The following is an 11,587-nucleotide window of genomic DNA, read 5'->3' as shown; positions in this document are numbered from 1 at the left end:
TATCTTGTGAAATAAACAACAACAACTCAGACTCTGACAGAAAATATAGTTTTCATGTCGGTCTACATGGTTTACATTAAGAAGCTTATTTAAAAAATGGGTTTTCGGGGGGGGGAAAAGGATCCTCTTATTCTCTAACATGATCAAGATGTTCCTGGATCAGGCCGTGGTCAGATACTGTAGTACAGTATTTAGATAGTTCACACATTTTGGTAAGTGTCATCACATGTGTCGACCCTCTAGTGTCACAGATTTTGACCAGTCACAGATTTTGTAGTTCTGCATTGTCAGCTCTATGTCCACAGCGCTGTGGAGGAAGGTCTGGCTACACCACAGATGCATTGTGGGTTGTTTGCATTTCTATAAACCAATCACAATCATCTTGGGGCGGCTCTAAGCTCTGAACGCAGCGACGGTGCCTCTGCTAAATAGTCTCAGGAAGGAACTGGCTTTGGTGGAACATGTGGACGTTCAACAGAAAACGCCTCATGAAGTTAACTGTTCCCACAATTCAGTGACGTGACGCAGGGGCGTAGCACCAAATGCTGGTCCCTGGTCTATGGGCCCCTCCCCGCATCCACAGCTATTCATTCTAGCATCTTTTTGGGCCCTTCTCACATCAGGGCCCTGGTACTCAGTCCAACTCCCCTCTTTGTGTTTGAACATTGAATAATGAATCATTAGATTGTTTCCAGAAACAAAATGTTGATTCTTAAAAGTACGTTCAGATCGTTTGTTTTTTCGTCTAAATGGGACTACATTTAAAAAACAGTTCAAATGAGTTTTTAATGATATTTAAGAGAGTTTGATTAAGGGTCTGACATCTTCCTATTAGTAGATGTATATGTTTTATATTAATGGAATGAATTATGACGATTAAAGTGTTTGAGATGTTGATCCATTCAGATGGTTGTTGAAGGGACTGAGTGTCTAGAACCAGTCAAGGGTTTGTTGATTGGTTCTGAAATCTTCCTGTTTGAAGTAATAAATAAATCAGTTAGCCTCAAATAGTCCCAGGGAGGAACTGGTTCTGGTGGAACATTTGCATCCTGCAAAAGAAAACACCACATACAATATTAAATGAAGTGAACTGTTGACACAATACAGTAACGTGAGCTATTTAAATGAGCTGATACATGGTTAAACCTCATTGGCTCTTGCCAGTGTATCTCCGTGTGTACAGCCAGACTCATTTTTGTACATCACTACATCAGTTTATGTGCGTAGCTCAGACCTTTCTTCACCTTTTAATCATTTCTTTTACAGTCATCCTTGTCCGAGCCAGAGGTTGCCATGTTTTCCCTGTCGGAGCTGGCGCCTCTGAACCAGCATCAGAGTAGGAGTAAACTGTTAAAGCCTTGGTGGGAGGTCTTCATGGACTACCTGGTGGTCCTGATGCTGATGGCATCTGTCCTGGCATGTACCGAGCAGCTGTCCAGGGACCGAGTGGTGTGCATGCCTTTGGATCCACTTGTTACTGCAAATACCTCAACTAGCGGAGCTGCATTGAATCCATCTTTAAAGCACCCAACCCATGTTCAACGCAACATCGGCCCAAATCTTCATTCCACAGCCCGGGGTCGACGCACACATCTGGTCTACCAGCAGTACGTTTACATAAGCCAGGTACTGTCGTACTAGTTTCAGTTGTCATTGAAAATGCAACAGAACAGTTGAACCAAATAAAAATATTGACTGTTAAAGACATGGTAATGTTGAAAAGATTTCAAAGTTTTTGAAAGCAGCTCTTTGGGGCTTCGTAAGATAGACAAAGGGTCCTATTTTAACAATTTAAGGTCACGGCGTGAAGCGCCTGGTGCAGGTGTGTTTAGGGCGTGTCCAAATCCACTTTTGCTAGTTTGACGGCAGAAAAAAGGGTCCGTGTGCCGGGCGCATGGTTCAAAAGGGTTGACCTTAGTGTCTTCATTAATCAGAGGTGTGTTTTGGGCGTAACATGCAATAAACCAATCAGAGATCATCTCCCATTCCCTTTAAAAGCCAGGCGCGTTTGGACCTTGGAGCATTGCTGTTATGATGGAGGATTTGCACCGTAATATTTGTATTTGTAATCTTCTGCATGTGTGTGTGCTGCTGTGCGTCCCTGTGTGTGTAACAAGCATAGTGTGCACGTGCTGTGCACGAGTCTAGGAGCATTTTACTAATGCTCTGTTAAAATAACAATGAAATGCTGCGTTATTGACTTTAGACCAGGTTTTTGTTGGTTCCCACTGCCTCAAGATAGCAATACACCCAGAATGCACCTGAACACACCTCCCTGGAAGACCAGCACGCCCAGAATGCACCTGAACACACCTCCCTGTAAGACCAGCACGCCCAGAATGCACCTGAACACACCTCCCTGTAAGACCAGCACGCCCAGAATGCACCTGAACACACCTCCCTGTAAGACCAGCATGCCCAGAATGCACCTGAACACACCTCCCTGTAAGACCAGCATGCCCAGAATGCACCTGAACACACCTCCCTGTAAGACCAGCACGCCCAGAATGCACCTGAACACACCTCCCTGTAAGACCAGCATGCCCAGAATGCACCTGAACACACCTCCCTGTAAGACCAGCATGCCCATGAGCCACAGATGGCTGCAGGTGCATTTGCTATTTAAACGATGTGGGCGCTGGACGGGAAACTGACAACTGGGTCGGTCTTAAACTAGCGAAGACACTTGGGTCGGGCTTTGCTCTGTGCCGGGTGCAAGATAGGGCCTTTTAAGTTACATACACATCTTGAAAATATGACGTTTACTTTTGCTTTCACGTGGGACACAAACAGCGGCCATATGTGACAAGTTGGGAGTGAGACGGGTTGCAGAGACACGACTTCAAATAAATTATGACTTTGCTGTGTAAGATGATGTGTAAATAGGAAACTGTTTGCTAACAAATTTGCTTAAAGGGTGATAATATAATATATAATGTTGTGTTCACAACTTGTTCTCACTGCCCCAGAATGAACAAAACATGTAATTATCGTGGTTTTAGTGTCTATCTATCTATCTGTGTGTCTAGGTGTGCTACCATGAGGCTTTGCCTTTGTGCTCCCGGTTCTTCCCCTACATGGCCATGCTGCAGTCTCTAGTGCTGGTAGCCAGCGGCTCCTTCTGGCTCCACTTCCCCCACACCTCCGCCCGCATAGAGCACTTCCTGGCCATCTTGGCAAAGTGCTCCGAGTCCCCGTGGACATCTCAGGTCCTGTCTCATGCCGCCCGCCAGGAGAGCATCCAGGAGATGGAGGTGGTGGAGAAAAGACCACCACCCCAACCTCCGCTCTCTTCAACTTCATCTTCACCCTCTGTAACACGCACAAGACGAACAAGCATTGACTCGGGCACAGACAGCCCGCTCTTGAAGAGGTCCTTTGCCACCCCTCCCTCCCCGTGCCCTTCCACGCTCTCCTGTAACTCCACCCTGTCGTCTACGTCCGTCGGGTCCCAGGTACACTTTCCTCCTACCAAGCCCTCAGCCGTGGTTGACAGTCCCAGGCAGGTAATCAGTCTGGATAAAAGTGATGGGGAACAGACCAGGGCGCTGTTCGAAAGGGTCAGGAAATTTCGGTCACACAGCGAAAGCTCAGATGTCATTTATAAGGTGAGAGATCCTCTAATCTAGAGGACATCTATCTATCTATCTATCTATCTATCTCTCTATCTATCTATCTATCTATCTATCTATCTATCTATCTATCTATCTATCTATCTATCTATCTATCTATCTACTCTGTCTTCTATCTATCTTCTAACCCTAACCCTAAACGAAAGTTTGACTCGGGTACATTCACAAAAAGACCCTAGGTTGCATTTTGGTGAGAGTTACGCTTTAATGCTTGATCAGGCTTGATCAAACAATGGCAGTGTATTCATGATACCCCCCTTTATCTATTCAGGTCTACTTGGCTCAGACAATATTCAAACTGCTGATGGTGATGCTGATCTTGAGCTACAGCATCCCTCTTCTCAGCTCCCTGTCCTTCACCCACACCTGTCACCCTGAGGAGCAGGCCTTGGTGGGCTACACGACCTTTGAGTGTATCCACGTGCTCTCCTCCCTCCTACGCAAACTGCTGGTGGCTTACCTGACCCTACTGGGGCTGTACGGCCTGCTGAACCTTTACACCCTCAGTTGGATTTCACACAGGTTAGTGCATTTGTGTACAGTATACAGAGTGTGTTGGTGCTGTAATAATACCTAAAAACTTGCCTCCCTTAGGGATGCACCAATGCGTCAGCAATGCGTCAGCAGACATTGATATCGGCTGACATTCCAGTTGCGGTTGGACTGGACCAACAGTATGCTAAAAAAGGGCTTTTGAATGTGAAAGAAGGATATAATGAAGGTTGCTTTGTAATGTTTTTCACTTTCTATAGTTGTGCCTCGAAATCTTGATGCTCACTGTTAATGTTATATGCCTTATATACATTAACAAACGATAAAATGACTACATGTAATGTGGAAGGGGTTGCTTGTAATGATGAACCCACAGACTTACATAAGTCTGCCTGTCTGTGCTTGTTTTACTGTTGGTTTGCTTTAATAGTCAGCTTTTAACCATCTAGGTTGCTGCCTCACTCTACTCTATCGTTTGTCTTTGTGCATGTACTGTATGTGGCTGCTGGTCCATGTTTGCTTTACTGTTTTTTGTTTTTTTTTATGCATCTGTGACTGCCTGTTTGTCTGCTTCAGTTGTTAGTTTGTATGTCTATTTTATAGTCTTTGACCATGTGTCATTTCTGTCACTTCTTGAGTGTAATTGTGTGTTTTGGGTGGCTTTAATCTTTCTTTCTTTTTTGTCTGTGCCCTACTTAGCTCTCTACGGCAGTATTCTTTCCACTCACTGAAGGAGTTGTGCTCCCTGCGAGATGTTCCTGACCTGAGAAACGACCTGGCATTTCTTTTACATATGTTAGACCAGTATGACCCTTTGCTGGCCCAGCGTCTGTCCGTTTTTCTGTCCCCCGTGAGTGAGAGCAGGCTGCTGGAGGAAAGCTTGGAGAGGCGCTGGGGGGAGGAGAAGCTGCGTGCCATGACGAGTGTGGATGCAGAGGGCTGCTGCAGACTGCAGCTGGTGGCCCTGCCTCGCCTCCCTCCGGCCCTCTTCACCCTCAGCCAGCTTCAGGTCCTCAAACTGGAGCTCATCACAGATGCCAGGTTTACTGCGCAGGTGGCCAACATGACATCACTCAGGTGAGTTTTAAATCAATACCATTTCAATTCTAATCTATTTATAGTGTCAAATCATAACAGATGTTATCTCAGGACACTTCTAGGTCTAGAAAACACTCACATAAATTACACAGACCCAACCATTCCCCCCATGAGCAAGCATTTGGTGTGACAGCGGTGATAATTACTAGTCTGGCTAGTCCACACAGCATTCCCAGATGTTCTTTGGCATTTCTTTAAAGTGCCCATATTATGCTCACTTTCAGGTTCATAATTGTATTTTGAGGTTGTATCAGAATAGGTTTACATGGTTTAATATTCAAAAAACACCATATATTTGTTGTACTGCACATTGCTGCAGCTCCTCTTTTCACCCTGTGTGTTGAGCTCTCTGTTTTAGCTACAGAGTGAGACCTCTCACTTCTATCCCATCTCTGTTGGAAGTTGCACCGCTGCTAGCAGCTTAGCCACCTCATTCTCAATGGCAAAACACTGCTACAACACACACAAGTTCATTCTGATCTACAAAAGATATTTTATAGATCTACTTACATGTCTCCCAGCTAATCCTGCCTTGTACTGACTGAAGCTGGAGAAACAGCTAGCTGATGTGGTATTAGCTAAAGTGGTTAGCACAAAGCCATGCAGATGTTGACCAGCTGACCCGGAGACTGAAGTCAGGACACATTCAGAAACCGGATCTCACTCAGAACAGCATGGAGGGTTGTTTTCAAAGTCTGTATGCGTGTGGAAGCACCAGAGACACAAAAAAACACCCCAAATCCCAGAAAAAGTGTTTTTTTTTTCTCAATATGGGCACTTTAAACCAATCACAATTGTCTTGGGCGGTGCTGAGCGCCGGTAGCCTGGGAAAACCCTGACGAACTTCAGGCAAGATTGAGATTTGGACAGATAGTCTAGCTAGCTGTCTGGTTAACCATAGTCCTCACAAATCCACCAGAGGTTAGAACGCCAATACAGAGACAGAGGAAAGGGACGGACATCCGGACATCCGTCCGAAAAGAGGGACATCTGGCACTGGAGCAACGAAGTGGAACATCATAGATATAGACTAGATAATTACATAATTAAGTAACAAAAACGTAGTAGGGCAGTTGTGCAGTCATGGTTAACATTAAATCAAATGTTATAGCTGACACCTAGATATTTTGGTGTTAGTCTATGGATTACTCTGTACATACACGTTTTTCTACACATGTAGGCCTACTTATTGTGTCTTTTTATTGTTTATTCCTCCAAACAGGGAGCTCCACCTCTATCACTGCGCAGCAGCAGTGGATCCCAGTGCACTTGGAGTCCTCCAGGATCGTCTTGAGATCCTCCACCTCAACTTCACCCAAGCGTCAGAGATCCCCAGCTGGGTCCTCTCCCTCCGCAGCCTGCATGAGCTCCACCTCTCTGGCCGTCTAAACAGCGAAGGCGGGGTGGGCCGCAGCTGGGCGTTGGGCAGCCTCCGCCAACTACGTCACCTCCGCGTGCTGGTGATCAGAGGCATGTTACAGCGTATCCCAGGGGAGCTGTGTGAGGTGACGGGCAGCTTGGTGAGGCTGGACGTCTACAACGAGGGCACCAGGCTGCTTGTGCTGACAGGCTTGAAGCGGATGGTCGACCTGACCGAGCTGCTGCTGCAGGACTGCCGCCTGGAGCGTTTGCCCTCCGCCCTGCTGGCTCTCACCAACCTGCGGACACTTGACCTGCAGCATAACAACCTGAGAACTCTGGAGGAACTGCTCAGCCTGGCTCATCTGCGACGTCTGTCTTGCCTCAGACTCGCCTATAACCGTGTTCTGGCTTTGCCGGCCAGTGTCGGTGTGCTGCGAGGCCTGGAGCTCCTAGATCTATCCAACAACCAGCTCCAGAGCCTTCCCCCAGCACTCTTCACTCTCCGCCGTCTACGAAGGCTCCTGCTGGCTGGTAACCTGTTGGAGGTGCTGCCTGCGGAGGTGAAAGCTCTGCAGCTGCTCACAGAGCTGGACCTCAGCGGGAACAGGGTGGAGAGCCTTCCCCCGCAGCTCTTCAGCAGCTGTTTGGAGCTACACATCCTTAATGTGGCAAACAACTCTCTTGGCTCATTACCCAGGGGGATTGCAGCTTTAAGTCAGCTGTGCAGGTTGGACTTGCGCAGCAACAGTCTGGAGGAACTGCCCGCTGAGTTGGGCTGCTGCACAGGGCTGCATGGAGGCGGTCTCCTAGTGGAGGACTGGCTGTTTCTTTCTTTGCCTCCCCAGGTCAGGGATGTCCTGAGCCGTTCTTGCCCCGCCTCTGGTACATACCCAGAGAGTCGTTCCCGACCAGAGTCTGACAGTTTCCCATACTTCTCTCCTACACAGTGGAGTTTCTCTTCTGCTCTGGAATCACAGATATAACAACCCATTCTCACTCCCAACTCGTCAAATACGGACGCTTGGGCAATGGCTCTCAGCATCAGAGACGACGCAAAAAGCACCCTTCTGCCGTCTGTATGGAAGACACCGGGCAGAGCAGCAGCTCCACGGCGCTCTAAGATGACGTAATATTAAGAACGACAATGGTAGCGAGTAGTAGTAGTAGCAGGACTTTCACCCAGGAGACTGGAGTTTGTGTCAGATTCCTGTCCTGTCCGCGTGTCACTGCAACGTACATTTTATAACCCCACCCACGACCTTTTCCTAAACCTAACTGTCCCGTTCTTGTGCCGCATGTCAGTTAAACCTACGTCCTGACCCAGAGCGTCAAAAGTGACGCCAAGAGTCCCGACCAAGCGCGTTTAGATATGACGCTAAAGGAGACTTTTAAGCGCCAATAACGAACGCCAAAGGCACATGCCCAAGAGTCTGTATTTGACGCGATGGGAGTGAGAATGTGTTGGATTTAAGTATCCTAAGGCTACATTTACACTACTACGTTTTGGTCTTTTGCTACGTTCACGCCTCGCGTCCACACTACTGCTGTAGCGTTTCTGAGCCCCTAAAACGGAGACATTTGGAAACACTGCTGCTCCCGTTTTGGTTTGAAAACTCAGATGTTGCTTTGTAGTCTGGACGGACACAAACGGAGACATTTGTAAACGAGAACACACGTCAGTCAGTCTTAACGGTTAGGTAGCTTACATACCTTCAGTCTTGCATACGTACTTGAAAGCAATACTTGAGTAAAGGTACAAGTATCTTACCGGAAATTGACTTTGGTCGACGTTAAAGTCACCTTTTAGAATATTTCTTGAGTAAAAGTCTTAAAGAATCAGATATTTACTGAACGATCGTAGCGAAAGTAATTATAATATTTAATGTGCTTAATTATAAGACTTAAAAGAGAAAGTTAATACAAATCTTTGCACCCCGTTCACCACTTTTTTTTGCCGCTTGGCAACAAACAGGCATCAGGTCACCAACTGGGATGGAGCGTGCATTATCTCGGCAGTCTAGGAGCAATGAGTCTCCAAACCTGCTTTGTTCCAGTGTAACATTTCTTCTGATTTCATTTTGTAGTAACGAGTAACTAAGATGCTTATAGAGGGGAATGTAGTGGAGTAAAAGTATACACACAATGAAGTAAAGTACAGTACAGTATACCTGAAAATTCTACTTAAGTACAGTAATACAGTAATTGTAACATCACAACACTACATACCTTTCAGTAACAGGATTCAGCTGACTATTGGGCTGTTTGACGGGGTTGGGTTTCTGCTGAACCCTACGCTGTCACTCCGCGCTACGCTGGTCGCCGTAATGACGGCGCCGTTGATTACAGGAAGGTGTTTACGTAGGTGGAGCTTCAATGCAGCAGGCTGAGAGGAAGTGGAAATGGAACTGGTGAGCAGAAAAAGTGTTGTTTGGCAGTACTTTCAGTCAAAAGAAGGCCATTAAAGTCCAGCTACATGTTCAATCTGCAATGCTGATTAGTCTGGTGGTGGCGAGGACCCTAAACAATACACAACATCACCGCTGTTACAACATCTGGTATGAAACATCTGGAAGAATACGAGCTGAGCATGAAGGAATCTACAGACAGCAGCCAGAATGCAGCAACTTCAGGTACAGCAAAGGAAGGACAGTCACTGTTTACTTCATTAATGTGTTGACTGTGTTCATGGACTGAGGACGGGACGAGGACTCAGCAGAACCTCAACCAGGGGGTTCAGGACTCAGCAGAACCTCAACCAGGGGATTCAGGACTCAGCAGAACCTCAACCAGGGGATTCAGGATTCAGCAGAATCTCAACCAGGGGATTCAGGACTCAGCAGAACCTCAACCAGGGGGTTCAGGATTCAGCAGAATCTCAACCAGGGGGTTCAGGATTCAGCAGAACCTCAACCAGGGGATTCAGGATTCAGCAGAACCCCAAAAATCATCTACTGCATGTGTCAAACTCAAGGCCCATGGGCCAAACATGGCCCCCATATCAGTTTAGGTTGCCAAAAAAATGTCAATGTTTTGTCTCTTTTTCTGAAGTTTTTGACACTTTTCCGGCGCTTTTTTAGTTTTTGACACTTTTTCTGAAGTTCTTTGTGCTTTTTTGGACGTTTTTTTCGATCTTTTTGTCACTTTTTTTGGCTCCTTTTTTCTATGATGGCTGAGGCTTTTTTAGGGCTTTATGTCGACCAAACTGTAAGTGAAAAGACTTTATAAGACATGCAACAATACAGTCAAAGATATTTGACTTTTCTCTTAAATAAAAGCATGTCAATGAACTACACGTCTGATGTGACTCTTTTTTTCCAGTTTTTCGAAGTTACGTTTGACACCGCAGATCTACTGGCGCTGTCGGCACCCGATCTGTGCTGCCTGCACGATCCGTCATGCACAAGATTTTCGCACATGTGCAGATGATAATCCTTTTTATTTAAAGAGAATTAAGTTATACATGTTGCTCTTAAGTCTGTATACATGCCATTGATCAAGAAAGAAAAATGTACATCATTACAAAAGCACCCACACTCTCTCACATCACAGTACCTCTATATATATATATATATATATATATAATAAAATAAGAAGTGGTAGTGACAACTACAAGAATAAAAATAGAATAAATAAAATAGGTAAATATACAGCAGTGAGTAAGATAGACAGTAACATTTGTCTGCTCCATATGTACCTTTCCTCATTCATAAACCTGCAAATAATATCCTATAGTGGGGTGACAATAACTGCGATGGGAAATCAACAACACAAATGATAATAATTGTAGATTAAGTAAGATAGTTTGCTGTATACATGTATAACTCTCTATTTGCTGAAGTACATAGTACAGGAACCATTCACCATTCACACACATGCATTCGCTGTGGCCGAGGCTGCCGTACAAGCTGCCACCTGCTCATCAGATAAACACACACATTTACGCATGTTTATGCAACTCAGGGTTCAGTGTCTTGCCCAAGGACACCTGGACATGCAGGGCCAGGGATCGAACCCCCAACCTTCCGATTGGCAGGCTCTACCACTGAGCCACAGCCGCCCCAGAAGCTGTTTTTCCAGGTTTTCCAGTAGCTCTCAACCTTCTCTTGTTCAAGCCTGAGAGTGAATGTTAGCTTATCCATTATAAAAATATCCTGAACCACTTTGATCCAGTCCTCGATTGTAGGAGAATCTTTTACCAACCATTTCTTACTTGCTAGTAATAGGATATTATACATATAGTGAAGGATATTAGAAGCTCTTTCCCGGTGATGGCTGAGCGTTACTGAGCAGCCTCCAACTGAGCTTGAAGACGTAGATGTGACGTGAGCAACCTGTCTGAAAGTTGGAAGTCTTCTGGTAGCTGTGCCAAGAGAAATCTCAATCATTCCCAATCTAGCAGAGACGGAGAGCGTAGGTATATGTAAGGAGATAACATAGACACAGGCTCATTATTGATCACTAAAATGATAGTTAACATTAGTCATTACACTTAAACAGCTGATGGAAGTCCAAACTGCCTGAGAGCTTCTCCTGTACTATACGGTAACTCCTCTACTATGAGACAGGAAGTCTCGTGGTTATGACCCAATCGTTAGCCTATTGTTATAAAAACGTCTGCTACGGAGCCATAACGTGAGCTACAAGGTAATGGAGCCTTTTATACATTGTCGTGTTTCTTTAGAAATAAACAACGGACAAATAGAGTCTTTAAACGCTTCAGATGTAAAGGTATTCTCTGTCAAAGTGACGTCAGAATGAATGGGAGTCAATGGGATGCTAACGGGATGCTAACGGGAGGTGATGGCTTGGTAGCATCAACATGGCGTTGCATTCAGACCCTAACATTAAGTCTTTTACTGTTATATGTCAACACGATTCAACAAGACATTTTCACCTGGCTATACCCAATGTTTAGATCTGTTGTGGTATTTATGCAAATTAGCACATACGTAATTAGATTATGCACCGTTTGCTCATGTTAACAAACTATTGCAAAAAACTTG

General features: G+C 45.5%; 1 protein-coding gene across 1 annotated transcript; it reads left to right on the top strand.

The window, feature by feature from the left end:
* The first annotated feature begins 1,293 nt into the window (after positions 1–1,293).
* LOC144530015 (volume-regulated anion channel subunit LRRC8D) lies at positions 1,294–8,941 on the top strand. The gene is made up of 5 exons (XM_078269416.1): positions 1,294–1,626; positions 3,030–3,608; positions 3,904–4,154; positions 4,824–5,201; positions 6,445–8,941. The coding sequence occupies exons 1-5, from the start codon at positions 1,294–1,296 to the stop codon at positions 7,565–7,567; spliced, it is 2,664 nt and encodes an 887-aa protein (XP_078125542.1). The 3' UTR covers positions 7,568–8,941.
* Positions 8,942–11,587: the final 2,646 nt, after the last annotated feature.

Source organism: Sander vitreus, chromosome 15 (assembly GCF_031162955.1).
Source record: "Sander vitreus isolate 19-12246 chromosome 15, sanVit1, whole genome shotgun sequence".
NCBI lineage: Eukaryota > Metazoa > Chordata > Actinopteri > Perciformes > Percidae > Sander > Sander vitreus.
Note: the sequence above shows the minus strand (reverse complement) of the source record. Positions and strands in the feature narration are given on the sequence as shown.